The 19659-nt window shown below is 41.6% G+C and overlaps 1 protein-coding gene across 1 annotated transcript in view; it reads left to right on the top strand.

Annotated features, from left to right (window-relative positions):
• The window catches only part of smc3 (structural maintenance of chromosomes 3), a 30399-nt gene that overhangs the window by 5684 nt on the left and 5056 nt on the right, over positions 1–19659 (top strand). Inside the window, exons 12-25 of the mRNA XM_079667912.1 lie at positions 914–1035; positions 2763–2976; positions 3596–3699; positions 6837–6936; positions 7920–8080; positions 8297–8438; positions 8635–8785; positions 9249–9401; positions 11318–11469; positions 11598–11756; positions 13089–13196; positions 15517–15625; positions 16511–16758; positions 19095–19307. Coding sequence (XP_079524038.1) covers positions 914–1035; positions 2763–2976; positions 3596–3699; positions 6837–6936; positions 7920–8080; positions 8297–8438; positions 8635–8785; positions 9249–9401; positions 11318–11469; positions 11598–11756; positions 13089–13196; positions 15517–15625; positions 16511–16758; positions 19095–19307 — 2136 coding nt within the window. The remainder of the gene's footprint in view (positions 1–913; positions 1036–2762; positions 2977–3595; positions 3700–6836; positions 6937–7919; positions 8081–8296; positions 8439–8634; positions 8786–9248; positions 9402–11317; positions 11470–11597; positions 11757–13088; positions 13197–15516; positions 15626–16510; positions 16759–19094; positions 19308–19659) is intronic.

The raw sequence follows: 19659 nt of genomic DNA, 5'->3' as shown, positions 1-19659 counted from the left end.
ATGGCAGGAAGCTGTGTGTGTGTGTGTGTGTGTGTGTGTGTGTGTGTGTGTGTGTGTGTGTGTGTGTGTGTGTGTGTGTGTGTGTGTGTGTGTGTGTGTGTGTGTGTGTGTGTGTGTGTGTGTGTGTGTGTGTGTGTGTGTGTGTGTGTGTGTGTGTGTGTGTGTGTGTGTGTGTGTGTGTGTGTGTGTGTGTGTGTGTGTGTGTGTGTGTGTGTGTGTGTGTGTCAATCATTCATGCATAACGGCTTTATTGGCGCCGTCTGTGTGTGACCCATGATGGGTCCCGGGCAGCATGCGGGCTGCTGGCTGGATGAAGCCCACCTGGCTGTGGCTGGCAGAGCAGCAGCCAAAAGTTTGTGTAGCAAAATGCAGAGCAAGGGAAGCAGATCTGCGTCACTAGATGTTTCTGAGGCGCTTTTGGGGAAAGTAGAGGTTTCATACCTGTGAGATGAAACCCCCTGTCCCAGCCCATTGTTGTCTAAAGATGGATTTTTCCTAATTGGTTCACATTTTTTTCAAAAATAATTATGTCTACTCCTCACTCTGCGTTCCAACCTCTTATTATATTTGAATGTTGCACGTGTGCAATGTAGGTTGTAATTGAATGTGAATTTTGAAGCTATGTCCGTTCATCATTTTACATTTACTATAATAAATGCATGTCACTAACACTCAATCTACACATTGGATACACACACTTAACCCAATATGAATATTGCGTAGGAGCAGCATGCAATGTTCCTTCAAATGTTTTTTATTTATTTTATTTTACAAAATGTGTAGAACCAATTTTTCGTGCAGAAACCTCACACTTTACATTTTGGAGTTAGATACACTGGCAGTAGAAAATTAAGTCTATAGATAAAATATTTAAATAAATACTTCCCCTTAAATTCCGTTCCTGCTCTTTCAGAAACGCCTGCTGAAGGAGCGTCAGAAGCTTCTGGAGAAGATCGAGGAGAAGCAAAATGAGTTGCAGGAGACTGAACCCAAATTCAACATGGTGAAGGAGAAAGAGGAGCGGGGCATATCCAGGTAGGGATGACGCACTCTCAGCCACGGCTCCTCGATGGTCAGGCATAATGCCATGAGTCAGTCACTCTTGAAAACATTTGAATATCAAGAGACTGAGAGGTATATGAGATATTTATAAATTCTCCTGCAAAGTAGTTTGATGCAAAAGTGTGACGAACATTTGTTATCCAGAGTGGGTGATGAGAAGAAAATCCAAATACTCCAATATTGATATTGCAACAATATTGTACAGTGGACTTTTAAGCTTTCACAAACTATTTAATCAATAATTATTTGGAAATAATCATCATCAATGTTGATTTAAATTTAAAGGGGACCTAATATGCATTATGCACTTTTTGATGTCTTTTTATACATACAGTGGGGCAAAAAAGTATTTAGTCAGCCACCAATTGTGCAAGTTCTCCCACTTAAAAAGATGAGAGGCCTGTAATTTTCATCCTAGGTATACCTCAACTATGAGAGACAAAATGAGAAAAGAAAATCCAGAAAATCACATTGTCAGATTTTTAAAGAATTTATTTGCAAATGATGGTGGAAAATAAGTATTTGGTCACCTATGTACTCGCAAAGTGTCAGAAAACAAAACCCTCTCTTTTCCTCCGTACACACATCTAAAAAAGAAAAGGGGCGGTGCTAACAAGCAGGTCCTGAATTTTCGCTCCTATAACATCATTGGCGACATCCGGCCGACGTGACACGTCCCAACCTATCGTCTCCGGCACACGTGACGTGTCCCAACCTATCGTCTCCGTATACAGTCGCAGCTGTGTCTGTGTGTATTCAGCAGGATGTCTGCAGGAGGCTTAGAGTAAAGTTGATATATATATATATATATATATAATGGCACTGTTCTATCGGTAAACACTTAAGAAAGAACATGTCAAGCTATGCGCTGTATCAGAAACAATGCGCGGCGTGTTTTGAGAGTAATATGCTGTGTTTTTACATTAGCAAGCATGCTAACACACAGCTAACCATGGAGCTAACGCTGTAGGCTACTGGAGAGAATATGTGTAACGTAATGTCCTTGTGGTAAAGAGAAAGTTTTGAGCTCCATACTGTTTCAGAAATAAAGCGTGAAGTGGTTAGGAGCATAACATGGCATTTAATCACCGCAGCGTTTAGCTGAGTTTCTCCCAGTAGAAATCTCTCTCGAGCAGGGGAATACTGTGTGACGCTACAAAGGGGCGTGGCTAGAAGCAGACGTTCCATTTAAAGCGGAATCAGCCTGTTTGGAACAGGGCTGCAAAAAAGGGTATGAGCAGTATGAGACATGGCTACAATGCGTGATCTGTTTGGTATTTTAAGCAAAAAACTTCACAGACACGTTTTGTATAGGTATGGCCCTACAATATATTTAGCCAATATAGCATAATAGGTCCACTTTAAGGCAAATAATAGAACTTCTAGAACATTCAAGTAAATTCTGAAAATGAGATGACTTTACTCTAATGCAGCCTTTACAACCGGAAATAGACAAACGTATAAAATCCGAGGTATTTATTCTTGTATCACACCCTTTTCAAAACCCGGCTTCTAGTGTGTCGATTAAATTCAGCACATTTAATTCAGTTGTCGTTACATGGGATTGTGAATTAATCTATAACTGTTGGAAAAGGTTGTTGACTTTGAACATCTGCATGCACAGTTTGTCAGGAAATGGCCCCATTGTGAACTTGTGATTTAGTTAAAAAATATTTTACTATCTTTGTGTTGCCCTGCAGACTGGCCCAGGCGACCCAGGAGAGGACAGACCTGTACGCCAAGCAGGGCCGAGGCAGCCAGTTCACCTCCAAGGAGGAGAGGGACAAGTGGATCAAGAAGGAGCTGAAGTCTCTGGACCAGGCCATCAACGACAAAAAGAGGCAGATCGCAGCCATCAACAAAGACCTGGAGGACACGGAGACCAACAAGGAGAAGAACCTCGAGCAGTACACCGTATGTTCTTTTTTTCGAAAGACAATTACAAAAAGATACCCTATGATATGGTGGGGGCATTGAACTGATACAAATGTTGTGGTCACGGATCAATGTCACTGTGACCCTTCAAAACACATTTGACCATAAATCCAGTATTCTTTTGCCAATGAACACAACTTCCCACAACTTTAACACTATAACATGAAGAAGTGAGCAACATTTTGATCAACATGTATGTAAACTGCAACTGGTTGGCATACAACTGTGAGGCGGTAACGGTTTTTAATTTGAATTACGAGACGTTATAGCCGACGGCAGCTGCTGGTGATTGGGGTGTGAGAAGGAGAAAGAAGCACCGAGCAACATAGTTTTTTGACCTGAGAGAATATGTGTTTGTATTTGATACCTTTTTGTGGAAGTGAAAAACAAACTATCCTGAGACGTATATTTTGTCCGAGTCAAGCTTATTTGCTATCTGTGAGCCGAATTTTGGATTACTGGAACTACAGTGAATTCACATTGTCTCCTGTAGAACTGTAAATCTTTATTTTTATTTTTAAGGAACATTTTAATGCTACTTATTCATCTTTTTTTTCTTTCTAAACTCTCTGAACAACTTTCATCCTTGTCTCTTTAGAAACTCGATCAAGATCTTAATGAGGTGAAGACCCGCGTAGAGGAACTGGACAGAAAATATTACGAGGTGAAGAACAGGAAGGATGAGCTGCAGAGCGAAAGAAAGTAAGAACTTCACCCCATCTTTCTGTTCGACCTCACATCTTGAGATGCATTTAAAGCCAAGCCTTTTCTTGTGCTCATGGTTTTTTAATATGTTTAGGTGCAGTGACACAGGGCAGAGCATCACTTGGTGTACATTTGTCTTTAAATGAGTCATTGCTGCGTCTTAAGCTGAGTTTGAATTATTCACCCTTCCTTTAAGCCAATATGTGTGTTCTGCTTGTATCGTCTGCTGTAAATGTCATCAAGCCTTCTCTGTGCAGTTAAACAATTAGGATTATTTATAAAACAGAGAGGATGATACCTCCGGCTGTGAGATGCCTTTCTGCTGCTCCAGGGTGGATGATGATGTGTTTCATAGTGAGAATCTGCCCCAGACAGCTGCTTCCTGAAACACGACAAACTGAGTGTCTCCATTCAAGTCTTCAACTATTCGTTTAGAGCAGGGGTTTTCAAACTTTTCAGCCCGCGACCCCCAAAATAACAGTGCCAGAGACTCGCGACCCCCCCGGGGGGGGGGGGTTTAATTAATTTAAGTTTTCCGCACTCTCGCGGGAATATCTCCGCAATGTAGCGAGCTTAAGTTTCACTTTCGATTGCATGATATAGCCCAGCGCAACACCTTGTCGCCACTTGTTTGTACCCTTTTCAGTCGATTTGTAATCTGTTCTAGAAAAACGATATGTTTTTTTGGATTTCAAGAAGCATATAGAACAAACAATGGATGTATTTGATGAACATTTATGCATGCTGAAAGTAGATTTAGATGTTTTAGGAGTTAGATAGAGATTAGTATCTAATATATGCATCCAATGGAGCATTGCGTGAAGTCTGTTGATGATCAGAGGCTGTTGTTGGGGCTGCATAAACGTTTGTTTATTTTTGTTTTGTAGGCAGACAATGCAGGCCTAAGAGTTAAACTTGGGCCTGCGACCATAGTTTTACTGTATTTTTTGTTTTGAAAATCCACAGCGGAGGTTTGTGTCGTACTACATGCGGTGTTTGCATATCTCTCAGTAGCCAACGATCTGTGAGTCTGTTGGACATAAACTCCGTAATAAATTTTGTCTACATTTCATAAGAGGTGTAAAACCTGAGATCATTTTAAATCGCATTTGAACGAAATGCTTATATAATCTGTAGTTGTATTTGTATTGTTGTTTTGATGTGTGAACGAGGCGATCTAGAGAAGGTTAAGCTGTCATTATTAGGCTGTAATTGGTTATATACTGTTGGACTGGTAAGCAGGCCTATTGTTTTTGGATATTTGTGGAGTTAGGTGGTCCGTGAGTGTTTTTTTATTGGTTAAATGTCCTTGGTATGAAAAAGTTTGAGAAACACTGCGCTAGTGGATTGTCAAAGGGGGAGCCTCGTTGCGGGGAAATTATACAGATGGCTAGTCCGCCCCTGAAAACTGTCTATGCAAACGTTATTATTATTAATAATAATAATAATTTAAATTGATACAAAAATATATATTTTGTAACCATCTCGCGACCCCCACTTTGGGAACCCCTGGTTTAGAGCCGGGGTTTTCAAAGTGTGGGAAGGTGAGCCTCCCCTCAGAGGACATAAGAACAGCCACGCCCCCCCTCCCAATTATTGTTGCTATGACTCCGACTGTTTCTCTCCTCTTGTCTCGTCTCTGTGTGTGTTTGAATCTATCGTGCTGACCACTGACTGCACCAATTTGATTGGCTGAGTAGCGTCACCTCCTTAAAACATTGAACAATAAGTTTTTTAAACCTTCTAATCTTTATGTTTACATTTTTTTAATTAAATGTTCACATTTTCAACACTGTGGATAAATCCTTATATGCTCCTGGCAACACACTGAACGTCAACTTTGCCTCCTTATTACACTCACCCCTACTTTAGTGGGAACAATGGGTCTGCGTCTTTGATGCACACAGGCGGATGATTCGGGATGCAATGTAGACAGGAATAAACGCAGATCATCCTCTGGCTGCAGCCTTGACCAGTACTTGCTTTTGATCAAAGCCAATGCGGAAAACCTGCAATCACACACACACAGGTAGGTGGAGGCAGGGGCGGACTGGGACTAAAAATCTGCCCTGGAATCTCACCCAGCCCAGCCCACACAAATTGGTAGAGCACGCTAGTGAACTGTCAACGGGGGGGGGGGAGCCTCGCTGCGTGGAAACGGACCTCTGTCGCCTGTCAGCGCAACTTAAATGATGCCGTTTAAAAACATAAAAAATACAGGGCGGTGCCGGCCGTCAGCAAACCGAGCCGGCCGTCAACGGCCCGCGAACGACCGGCCGTTCTGTGATTCTCCAGAACACACAGATGGCCAGTCCGCCCCTGGGTGGAGCTGAAGGGAATGAACACTTTTATAGCCTTTTTGGCGAGGTGGGGGAACTCGGTCTCCAGAGACAGCCAAACGTGTGCAAGAGACACTTTAATCGTCTTTTTCTCGTTATTTCTTTCTCACGCTGCGCCTCCCCTGAAGCTCTCAAAGTGTGAGGCCCCCCCCAGGGAGGGGGGGGCCTCACACTTTGAAAACCGCTGGTTTAGACGACACGCTCAAGGAAAAATGTGTTTTTTAATTTAAGTTTAAAAACATATATTTGGACCTTTTTTAAAAAGAAAAAAAAGAAATAAAATCCAATAAACAAATAACAGGTGCTCAGTAGCAAATGAAACATATTTCATGAATATGTTTGTGTTTGTCTCATTTTGAATTCACTCTCCAGTTCGCTGTGATCCATTGTGTAGGTGTGCCGGTGAAAAGGCAGCATAATGACCGCTTTGATATCACAACATGCAGAACCCACAGCTGCAAGCCTCATCTCAAAAATATCAACAAATGACAAAAGCATTACCGTAATAAAAACAAGAGGGGAATTGTTTTGGCATTTGTTTTGTTTTTAATTATTTAAATGTGATTATTTAGCTATAATAAGGCACCTAATATTTCACTTTATGCTGCATACATGCATGTAACAAATCTACATTATTGTTATTTACATAAAAAGATGTCCTTATTTTTACCTACAGTGTCATATTTATAAGTGTTTTTATCACGGACTGCCTTTCTCTTCTGTTGGTACCATGGCTGCATTGAGTTTTGGGTCTTGTGACACAAGTGTAACCGTGTGTGACGTCTGTCTGTCCAGCTACCTGTGGCGGGAGGAGAACGCAGAGCAGCAGGCCCTGGCCGCCAAACGAGAAGAGCTGGAGAAGAAGCAGCAGCTCCTCCGAGCGGCCACCGGCAAGGTACCGTGTCTCTGCACGAGGCTGCATGATTATTGACTTGCTTAAGCAGCTACAGGGTTCCTGATGCTTCCTTCCTTCCAAAAGGGAAAGATGTCTCTGTGTGAGACAGAGAACAGCAAAGTGGACAATACTTATCAGAGGATTCAAATGTAAGACACATGGTAAATAAATAATAGGACACACACTTACCTGCCTTTTTCAGGAAGGCAATACTTGTCAGATGTAGACCTGCCACGCCACACATATTATTAAACCATCATACATTTGCTTACCAGCCAGAATACTACAAGAGAGGAAATGTGGAAATAAAACTAAATCAAACCCCAAGTGAGAAAGTGCCTCTCTCTGTTTGAGCCCACCTGAACCAAGCAGAGGACTCACTTTGTGAATCAGCCAGTTGTCAGGACAGGTTTATCAAGTGGAATCATTCATCTGCCCCGCCAATGGCACCTTATCATAGCTATCTAAATCCACACATGACTCACTCCCTGCTGCCGCATCCAGTAACTGCCGGTCGTTTCTTCTGGGCACATGCATCAATCAAATATCACTTCTAACTAATGTCTGCAGAGATGAATGGTTTGTAGCTTCATGGACAAATGTCCTGCATTCATTTTGCTTTCATCGACCCGGCTGACTCATCCTCTCGGAACAGAACGGACTCTATCCATTCTTGTTTTTTACCTGTTATGTTATACTGTACAGTTAATAATGAAGCACAATATTAGGGAAATACAGAGATCTCTTTCTGTGTTTGAGCTAAGGTATATTTGAATTATTCCCAGAATGCAGCACAGTGTGAAATCTGTTAAACATGTTTTTCTCTAGAGAAGAGATCATGGCTGCAGTTGTAATGAGAACATTTAAAATAGGTTTTTATATTCTGTTCATTTTAACATGGATATCAATTCAATATGTTTTATATATTATTGTTAAGGTTATTTAGAGTTCATTGTCTCTCTCCTTCCCCTCTGCTCCTCCAGTCTATTCTGAACGGCAGTGACAGCATCAACAAAGTCCTTGAGCATTTCCGTCGCAAGGGTATCAACCAGCATGTCATCAGTGGTTACCATGGCATCGTCATGAATAACTTTGAGTGTGAGCCCGCCTTTTATACCTGTGTCGAGGTGACAGCTGGAACCAGGTGAGTCAGGTTAACTACATTTTAATGGCTTGCTCATTATGTTATTTCCAGTAATAAGTATCCCCATCAAACAAAGTGTACTCATCATAAGCTCTGTTTTTGTATATTTTGTACATTGAATGCTTCCGCAGAGATTTGTTGATGGTTTACAACGATGCAGCCTTGATTTTTTGTTTTAATCTTAGATGGCCTTCTACGTGCTCTCTTGTTTTCCAGACTGTTCTATCACATTGTGGAGACTGACGAGGTCAGCACCAAAATACTGACGGAGTTCAACAAAATGAACCTGCCTGGAGAAGTCACATTCCTGCCCCTGACCAAGCTGGACGTCAGGGACACCGCCTACCCAGAGACAAACGTAAGAACATATCAAAGTTACATCTGCGACTGTAGGCAGGCAATTTGGACCGTGACAGCAAATATTCACAATGAAACAATCAAGGTTAAAGATACAGCAGTCATGTGTGTTAAATATATGCCAACTGAAGGTGAAACAAGACGTGGCGTGTGGTATCTGCCACTGTGTTCATACCAACGTGTTTCTGCCCCATAAGGATGCCATTCCCATGATCAGCAAGCTGCGCTACAGCAACACCTTCGACAAGGCCTTCAAGCACGTGTTCGGGAAGACTCTGATCTGTCGCAGCATGGAAGTCTCCACCCAGCTGGCCAGAGCCTTCACCATGGACTGTATCACTCTGGAGGGTAAGCTGACATGCAATACACAGTACTTCAAGCATATAAGTAAGACGGCAGCTCTAAAATAAATGGTCTCTATCTGCAATAAACTGTTAAAAGATATAGGTAGGCATTAGCAAGAAAGAGTTATCACCTTGGGATTTTGTAACTTTGGGTATCAGTAATATGTCAAAAAACGTAGCTAATACTTCTGTTTGTACTCCGTAATGGGCCAATCCTATTCTGTAAAACCTCCTCTCCAAAAGCCACCTGTGCAAATACAGCCTATAGGACAAGTATGAGCTATCGACCCGGTCTGAATCAAACTCCATGTTCAATTCAATGCATCAATCATTATATTCTTACACACATATTTAAAAATTCCCATAATCAAGACATTTGACTTGCCTTTGCTACACTGACGAGACCTTGTATTTTCAGTGCTCTAGTCCATCTCTTATATGTTGTACATTGTGTTGCGACCTTCCAGGTGACCAGGTGAGTCACCGCGGAGCTCTGACCGGAGGCTACTACGACACCAGGAAGTCTCGCCTGGAGCTGCAGAAAGACATGAGGAAGGCCGAGGAGGAGCTGGGGGAGCTGGAGGCCAAGCTCAACGAGAACCTGCGCAGGAACATCGAACATATCCTTTCAATTATAGCTCGTCCACATTATGTTACATCATTAATGCCAGCAGCAAGATCAGAGCGTTATGTTTTTAAGTTTATTTTAAGGACAGCACGCAGTAAAAGGCCAGCTTTAGCTTGATGGTGTCTGGAACACACAGAAATAAAAGGTGTGATAAACCGTAGGCACGTGTGATATTGGCCTTGGAGAAATGGAAGAGGAAGTATCATAGTCGTGAACAGTCAATATATACCAAGTGTGTTAAAAATATATATATCTGTCTTTAAAAAAGCATCCTTCACACAGTCATCTTCTGGTTATAAAGATGTTTTAATATATATGTACCTCTGCAGCTTATCGGAGCCTTTTAAGAGCTCTTTTGAAATAATGTACAACACCCCTTAGTGCATTCTTCACTGAATTAGTGCAAGCCTCTATTTTTAAATGTGGATTTAATCCATCTCTGTTGTGTAGCAACTTCTGTTAGCAGGAGCCTGGTGCAGCGAGAGCAGGGTTAGAGAGGTCAAGAGGGATTAGTGTAAGTCGGGACATATCGGCCAGAGCCATGACTCACTTCTGGAGGGCCGATAAAAAGCAAAAACAGGCAGACCAGAGGGGATTTAGTTCTGCATGTACCCTATGCTTATGGATATGGTCACTTCCGCCCCGGTATGATTATGTGTGTGTGTGTGTGAACACCTGTGTAGTTTCTCACCCGCAGACAGCACTGCGTACATGTTAATGTGCGCACCTGGGGATTACGTATGTGTGTGAGTAGGCAGTGGATGACTGAGACCATGGCATGGCGCTAGTCCTTCACTCCTGCAGCGGTGAGTCAGAGAACAGATCAATTATTTAAAAGCCGCTTTTTGTTTACATCCCCACCTCTGCTCTGTCGATACGCATGAGAGTACGCTGATGCACCTCACTAATCCCCCTTTTCAAGGTTGTTCTTTCGTTGTTCCTTCAGGCCCACATAGTCGAGTGCTCATAACTCTTATCAAATGGATTATTTGAAATAAACCTGTTTTATAAGTTACTCATGACAGTTGAAGTGGTCATCCCAGAGATGAATGCCTTTTTTTCCTTTATTTATAAATACCTAAATGAATTCAGGTGGATTAGTGACCTGATTTCAGCTGTTCCCATTCATGAACGTGATCGGATGACCTTAAAGCATCTATTACCTTTCATATTCTCTGGGCAGCTCTTTCAGTAGCTCCTTGGCCTAAGCCTCAGTGTTTATTGAGTCCTGTTAAACCTAAAGGCCCATAATGTAGTGCCAGCGATCGATGAGCCTGTCTGGTCAATTAGAATAATGAAGTGACGTTCTTAATCCTCTGCCTTGACATCAACGGTCGTAGTCTCCCGTCTGAAGGTAAATTGAGTTATCGGAGCACTAAAAAGCCTACAAGCTAGCTGCCATGTTACCATATATTCTCCAATGACTACAAAACATCTCTTTGTTGTAGTTTTTTGTTCATTCTTTAGGTTATAATGCATTATTCCTGAAGCAAGTACTGTTTGAGCAGTGCAAGTCTTCGAAAAGACAGTGGAAAAGTGCCTAATGTTTCACACATATTTAGAATTATATGTTTTGTTTTCTATAATGTGATTTTATTTTATAATGTTTCTCTTGTCTAAATACAACAAAGTGTTTCTGAAACCTTTTTTAAATGTTTTCCATTCAGTTGTTTTTAGGAGTTTTTTCTTTTCTTATAATGTCGGGAAGGTTGTAGAGTCTCTTGAGACGGATTGTGATATGGGTTATACAACTATAATTGACTCAACTCACACTTCTAGGCTTTGCAACACGGGTGATTTTAGCAGCTGTTGTCTGTAGACATTGGCTCACATAAAGTTGGAAAAACTATACTTAGAATAAATACAAGGTTAAACATTGGCTTATACTTCCTTAATCGCTGCCTTCACGTATCAACAATGAGATCGACCAGCTGATGAACCAGATGCAGCAGATTGAGACTCAGCAGAGGAAGTTTAAGGCGTCCAGAGACAGTATTCTGTCTGAGATGAAGATGCTGAAGGAGAAGAGGCAGCAGTCAGAGAAGACCTTCATGCCCAAGGTGATCATATAATGAAGTTGTTACAATATTTTAGTTTAAACCTGCATACAAGCCCAGAGTTAAAGGTGATTACGACCTCGTGGCTGTCTGTGTTCTCCACTGATGTGCGACTCTTTCTTCCTCTGTAGCAACGCAGCCTGCAGAGTCTGGAGGCCAGCCTCCACGCCATGGAGTCCACCAGGGAGTCACTGAAGGCCGAGCTCGGCACAGACCTGCTCTCTCAGCTCAGCCTGGACGACCAGAGGCGCGTCGATGACCTCAACGACGAGATCCGCCAGCTTCAGCAGGTCAGCGGCAGCACTACAGAGGACCACATGGATTTCTGTCTCTGGTTTTGCCTTGTAATGTGGACATTTAAGAAAATGTTGTGAAGCAAACTCAAAAGAATAAAATATGCTTCTCAAGTATATAATGATGAGTATATAATTATTAGTTATATTATATTTTATTATAAGATAGACTCAGTGATCATTTAGATCAGTGAGCTATAGAACAGCACTGTTATGCTGAAAAGGCTGATGCACACACATCCAGTGTTCCCCCTATATACAAATAGTGGCGGCGCAGCGCCGCTGCTGGAATATGAGCGCCGCTGCTAGGGGGCGCCAGCCAGGTACCCCAAAAAAAAAAGAAGTTGCGACCCTTTTTCCTTTTTGATTGTTTTGTTATGTGGATGTCAATAAGTTTCTTTTTTTGCAGTGTATTTGTCTTTTGTAGAGATTTTTCATTTATTCTTTACACATAAAGTGTCGCCTAAAATCTCACCTAGGGCAGCAAATTGTCTAGAACCGGCCCTGGTACTAGGCCTCAAGAGCCTTTCTTGTGCTGACACATAGAAACAAATTGCCGGGGCGCACTTCGCACGCGCACATACTAAAAGATTCCACGCGCTCCGCGCTCACATTATGCTGGGCCCACGTGCCTTAGCACCGCTGCTATGACTCCATCCTAGGGGAAACACTGCACATCTGTGCCTATATGTCGTTCGGAGAAAACGCAGGTTACCTACATGTAGGTGTTCCTCAGTCCTCTCCTACTCCGCCTCCTGCCTGTGTTCACATGACCTGAGTGAGGTGAGAGGGGCAGACAGCATCTGTGTGTGGGAGGGTCCTGTTATCCAGCGTCCCCCCCCCCCCCCCCCCCCCTCTCTCTCTCTTACTGCCAGCTGTTCTCAGCTCTCCCCTCAGCAAACCTCAGCTAGTCTCACTTTAGTTGCACAACAACTGCGCCCCCGCAGCATGGAGCCTTTCATGTTTGCTTTTACACTAATCGCTTTTGTCAAATTATATTGCTCGCAACATAACACTATGTTGGGAGGCATTGTTGATAGAGCATTTGTCTAGGCTAAAGTTGTTGCACAACCTAATGTGTTTGTGTACTTTTTGGGCAAAAATGTATGTATGAGTATCCTCATGATATATGCAATGGTGGAAGAAATATGTAGGTCTTTTAGTTATGTAGAAGTACTAAAACAACACTGTAAAGATACTGTGTTTCACAGAGCAAGAGAAAACTAAGATTGTGAGCTGCTGATATTTGACTAACATCTTGTTTGTCTGCACTTGGCAAAGAGTAACTATTTTCGTATTTTGTTTGTTCTCCCATCTACCCCCCCACAGGACAACAGACAGTTGTTGAATGAGAGGATTAAGCTGGAGGGCATAATGACCAGAGTGGAAACGTATCTCAACGAGAACTTACGGAAACGTCTTGACCAAGTGGAGCAGGTACGCTGTCTCTTTAACTCTCTACCATAAACACTTCTCAAAGTGTGTCTCTGCATACAGGATATTCTTTCTGCAGCGTATTGAGTAATGTATAACCAGGGTTCCCGTGGGGTCTTAAAAAGTCTTACATTTGATTAAAAAAAAAGAAGGGTCTTAAATGTGATTTAGAAGGTCTTAAAACTGATCGGATTGGAAAGGTACTTCTGTGTAGCGATCGCGTCTAAATGAGTTTTGGGGGAAATGTCCGGGCTGCAAAGTAACCAGTACGGTAAGAGCCTTTCAGTTCCCCCCAACAATTTGTATTGAAATAAATCAACATGGAACCAGTAATCACTAACTTTGTTTCCCCCTGCCCCTTATCGGAGAACACCCAGCTAGTAACCTAGCAACCAAGCTAGCGGCAGTCAGAAACTAAGGTATCTTCGAATCTATTTACAAACAAATATGGGGAAGTGTAAATTCAACCATATTTGGTTGGAAAACATCAAATTTAGTGCTTGGTTGAAGTTGAAACCAGTGGAGGGGGACGTGAAGCCTGCTGCCCCTTTTGCAAAAAAAATAGCGTTTGTTTTGCTAATGTAGCGTTAGCTTGCGCAGCAGCAGCTAGTTCCCCTCCTGGGTTTTAGGCGGCGGAAGTGACGTAATCTGCCACCAGAGATAGGGTCGTTACTAAAAAAAATGTAATATATTACATATTACTTAAAAAAAAAAAAAAGTAATACATCACACTACTTCGTTACTCTCTACATAAAGTAACTCGTTACTTTACTCGCCGAGCACGTATGAACTGCGCATGCGTGAGTGGCAATAACTCTCCTTACCAGCAGGCGACGGTAGTGTGTATTCGTCATTCAAAACAGGCAACAACCGGAAGACAGAGAAGAATAACAGACTTATGTGATATAAACAAACAACAAATAGCGTGTGCGTTAGCTTCACCTTAGCATGTGTTCTTTGCAGGTGCTTGTTGAGGCTTGACGTGGTGTTTACAGCAGTGGATAACAGCTTCAGGCCTGGACACAGTTTGCACCTCAACGTCACATTCCTGTCTATTCTTCAGACGAACTCAAAATAATGGGCATACCTCCACCCCTCGAAAGTTATCGCTGACTCAGCCATGTTTATGCAGCACTGCACGTGGAGATGTGGACGCGCAGATAACGTACATATAAACCTGCGGCGGAAACCCCTCTTGTCTGTCAGTGTGATTATGACTGATTTGTGTAAGTAACGAAGTAACGCGTGTCGGGGCAATGTTACTAACTGTAGTGTGATTACTGAATTATAAAAGTAAAGCGTTACACTACTCCGTTACCGACAAAAGTAATATTATTACAGTAACGCCTTACTTGTGTTTCCTGGTATAACATTTAGGTTATAATAATAATAATAATAATAATAATAATTTGTAGATTAAATTAATTAAGGTATTTGAGTTTGTTTCAGATTAATTTTTGTATTTGATGTTGCAATTTAATTTATCCGAGAGACAAAAATCACTAAAAGATCTGGTGGATATCTGACCAGTATTTATATATATATATATATCCTAAATGTTCTTTGGGTTTTATCCACAAATGCAACACAATTAAGAACTGTAAGTTATTATTTAATAATCAATGTAAGATATATACTTTATTGAAATGTAAGTATATTTCACACATTTTAATGTTATATAGTATGATCTCATTATTCGTTAATGAACCTCATATTTGTGACAAGACGTGCGTGAGCGGAACCCTCCTCTATTTAGGGTCAACGTTAAACTTTTAATACAAAAGTTGTCGACTTCTCATCCACGATTACGTCACTTCCGCTGCCTAAAACCCAGGAGGTATACGATCTAGCACTACACGCACACACGCTAACACAGTTCTGTTGTTATGTTCAGTCATCGTTCTTATGTTGAACATAAATACATTTCATGTACGTATTTCTTCTTTCGCAGCAATTTTCCTTCATACTTTCTTGCCGTGAAATAGGTCTTAAATTCTATTCAAAGTGGTCTTAAAAAGTCTTACATTTGAGTTGGTGAAACCTGCAGGAACCCTGAAAACTGAAGTTGGGTTATTTTCTGTTATAACAGAAAAAAATATATACATCAACACATATATATGTTGTGTACATTACAAATATATATACATTCTTGCATGCATACCCACCCAGCTCAAGGTTTTTGTTTGCAACTGTTAGCCGATTCAATGAATGTACTTGCAGGTGATGTAAGTACAGAGTCCTGGATTGAAGTCTTTACTTCACACAGGTCAGAAGAGAGGTGTTGGAATTTGAATGACCCTCCTTTTGTTGTGCATTGGAACAGGAGCTGAACGAGCTGCGAGAGACTGAGGGAGGCACTGTGCTCACAGCCACCACGTCTGAGCTGGACGGCATCAACAAACGTGTCAAAGAGACTCTGTCACGATCAGAAGGTGAGCATCGCACTAAAGATACAACACTGGGAGGGGGAGCTTAGCCTGAAACTTAAAGAAACAAGCTTTAAACAAAAAGGTGAACCATTAAAAACACTTTCACCTCAGTACCCTCAAACAAAACAAAAATTGTGTGTCATTCACACTAATTCCTGAATAATTCAAATGTATAAGAGTGAGAGAGATATCATGATTTGTGGATTGAGTAATTGATTGAAGTAGCGCTGTTAAAGGAGTACTCGTCATTGCTTGGTAGCCATATGGAAGAGTGTATTTTTATAAACGAAACCAAGTTGCTCTATTGAGCCCAAAATAAGCTGTCATCGGGGAATTTAAATGTAAAAACTCGACGCTGTCTTAAATAGGATGGCACCAACAGCAGATGGTGAGGTTTGCTGTGATGTAATGGACTAATGTGGATAAAAAGCTGCATCAGAGACAGCTTGGCTGATGGAATAAATGCTCTGCTGGTGCTGTGACTCAGATGAGGTTGATGGAAGGCAGTGATCCTGACTAGAATTAATTTGCATGAAATCATGTTTCATTACTGTTAATAACCAATTAAATACATATTCACAGCACGACCTCTTCTTAAGTAGGCTTTATTTCAAGCCTTTGTTCAATTTTCCATTTATGATTCCGTGAGCAGTTTGCTTTTCTTTTGTCTCTTTTAAGAAAGTTAGCATCCACATTAGTAGGTTTTTGATTAACAATATACATTTGAATTAATAATGGAACTCCGGCTTTTTCGTTCCTTCACAGTCTGTTTTGTTAAAGTTCCATTCAGTTGACTTTTTAAGAAAAAACAGTTTCTGCACTAATGCCTCATTTGTAATAAAACCAATCACTTCTGTTGCACTGCCTCATCCAATGTCTCTTCCCCAGATCTTGATCTTCTGGTCGACAAGATCGAGGTCGAGATCAAGGACCACATAAAGAGCATGGAGCGCTGGAAGAACATCGAGAAGGATCAAAATGACGCCATCAACAGCGACACCAAGGAGCTGGAGAAGATGACCAACAAGCAGGGCCTGCTGCTCAAGAAGAAAGAGGAGTGCATGAAGAAGATCCGAGAGCTCGGCTCGCTGCCTCAGGAGGCCTTCGAGAAGTATCAGACCCTCTCAATCAAACAGGTACACACACACACACACACACACACATACACATACACATACACATACACATACACATACACACACACACACACACACACATATTTTCTTTAAACTGACCTCTCAAGATGGGTGCAATTTCTTTTGCAGGCCTGTATTACAACAAAAGTCAGGTGCTCAAATGAACATTTCATTAGGATTGACTTTGTTCCGTTTATTCTGACCTTGAATACAACCTTTTTGTAATGTGCTTTCAATGTAAGCCATGACATACGCAGTCCTCTTTCTCTGCAACAAGACATCCCACAGCTAATCTACAGATGATGACAAATCAGGTGGATATCTCAAAAGGGAAACAAATCAGAAAATGTTATCTGTAAAGCACCGGTTAGTGACGTTCAAATGGACAGATGACTGACAAACCAAAAATAAAAACCAACAGGTGCAGACTACGAAAACATAAAACTTGCTCGAGATACACTTTTTGTTATATTCCATGGAATGCTCTTAACATCCCGATAGCAATGAATATCTGAAGTGCTTTGACAAAAAATCCACAAAAAAATGTAATCTGTGGAAGCCGTAGCGCTGTAAAAAGCACGACCAATCATTTTAGCCGGCCCGGCTAAAATAACTGGATGGCCTACCTGCCTGTCAGCCTTCCATCTGTCCACAAACTTATCTCATGCCCTCATTGGTCATGTGCGCGTTCGTGTGTGTTGGAGGAGGGGCTCTGTAAGGAAGTGGCAGATTTTTTCCGGTTTTGTATTTTCAAATTCTAACGCACTCGAGCTGGTTTCTCCAATATTACCTACCCCACCTTTAAGTGTATAAGAAAATAATCTTAATCATCTACGTTTCTTGCTGTTTTACTACAGTAACAAAAAGTAGGGAGGCGTGTGGTGCAGTGTGATGTGTTCGGATAAGGATGTCCGACCCCCCCAGCCCAATCAGAATCAGAATACACATTTGTTACAGCAGGAAAGAGACAAAGATAGCTTAACGTTAACTAAGAAGCATGCATACAACACATATTTAAGATAAACAAATTTAAGAAAGTTACACCATTTACAAAATACGCATCTGTAACAGTTCTGAAGATGTCACAATCTTCCATTATGTTAGAAACAAAACAATTTTAACACGTTAAAAAAAAAGCCAGTCCCACATTCTTAAACTTCTAATGCACACTGAAGACAAAATAATGGCAACAATAACCATGAAGATCTACTGAAGGTCAGTTTTCATACTACCTGCAACAATTCTGAGTGTGTGCATAACACACACACACACACACACACACACACACACACACACACACACACACACACACACACACACACACACACACACACACACACACACACACACACACACACACACACACACACACACACACACACACACACACACACACACACACACACACACACACACACACACACACACACTCGCTCTCTCCCTCCCCCCTCCTGCTCAGCAGTGACTCAGACACTAGTTAGTGCTCTGTCTCTGATTTATTTTCAGCCAGCTGCCTCTGGGAGACTGAGCTGAGGAGACTTGGCTGCATCTTTCACAAGTGTCTGATTATGTGTGTGTGTGTTATCTCCCCTCCTTGACAATGCTGGAAATAGCCTCACACTTTCTCATGAACACTCCGTATAATTAATCGCTCTTCACAGGACTCAGCTCCAAGGAAAGATGGTGCCTTTGATTGCACAAGTGGGCGAGGGGGCCAAGTAATAATGCCACTTGCTCGTGTTCCCTCGGCCATTAGTGGTTCAGACGGATGAATTTATAGTTGGAGAGTTTGTAGAGTGCGTGTCACTTTGGATCGAGGCTAAGCTGGCTCTTAATCAGGTCATGTCATCTTGAGATATGAAAAGAATCTGGCAGCATACTTTGAAACACTGAACTGAAACATGGATCTGAATTGATGTCCCTGTTAAAGTCAACAAGTGGTTTTCAGTGGAGGCTCTTAGATAGTTATATACGGCACATTCTTTAGCTTTGTAAAGAGTTTCTCAGCTGATGATACACAGGTTTGATAGAAGAATTGTTTGCATGTTTTGGGCTGGAAAAATCTGAAATGAATTAAATCACCACAAGATTTTGTGGCAGTGCAAATATAAAACCACTCAAAATAGTAATATAAAATGGATTGTGTTTTCAGAATCTTTAAACATGCATAACATTTTCTGAAACAAGTGTCTCACTGTGTAGAATTTACTCACCAGAAAGAAATGAAACATTTAAAAAATATGCAAGGCTCTGGACACAAGTTCAAATGTACAGCCGAGTCTGATTCACCCGTAAGTTATTGATGATTAATCTTTTCTTTCTCTCCTCCCCAACAGTTGTTCCGTAAACTGGAGCAGTGCAACACAGAGCTGAAGAAGTACAGCCACGTCAACAAGAAAGCTCTGGATCAGTTTGTGAACTTCTCTGAGCAGAAGGAAAAGCTCATCAAGCGCCAGGAGGAGTTGGACCGCGGTCACAAATCCATCATGGAGCTCATGAACGTCCTGGAGTTGCGCAAGTACGAGGCCATCCAGCTCACCTTCAAACAGGTGCGTGTCTGTTCAGAGTCCACTGACATCACATGTTCTCAATGCTTCGCAATAAAATATGAGCCTGGTTGGCAGAACCATGGTAGCCTGACTGCCCTTTTGAATATGTTTAAATACATGCATGTTTTCTAACACCTTTGGTTGTAGCTGACATTGGCCCAATGACATCATATATCCAATGCAATCCAGTGTATTTATAAAATATGGCCCTTAGCGTTACGTTTTGCGATATCAGACTAATGAAAAAATGCGAGTGGCTCAGTTTTGTTCTGCTTCAGGGATGCAGGTATTTATTGTATAACAGTAATACAGGCACAACTACAACTGTTATTTTTAGACTTTTTAGATCTGC

The sequence above is a fragment of the Notothenia rossii genome, assembly GCF_949606895.1.
Source record: "Notothenia rossii genome assembly, chromosome: 1".
NCBI classification, from domain to species: Eukaryota; Metazoa; Chordata; class Actinopteri; order Perciformes; family Nototheniidae; genus Notothenia; species Notothenia rossii.
The sequence above is the reverse complement of the archived record's forward strand: the minus strand, read 5'-3'. Positions and strand labels throughout refer to the sequence as shown.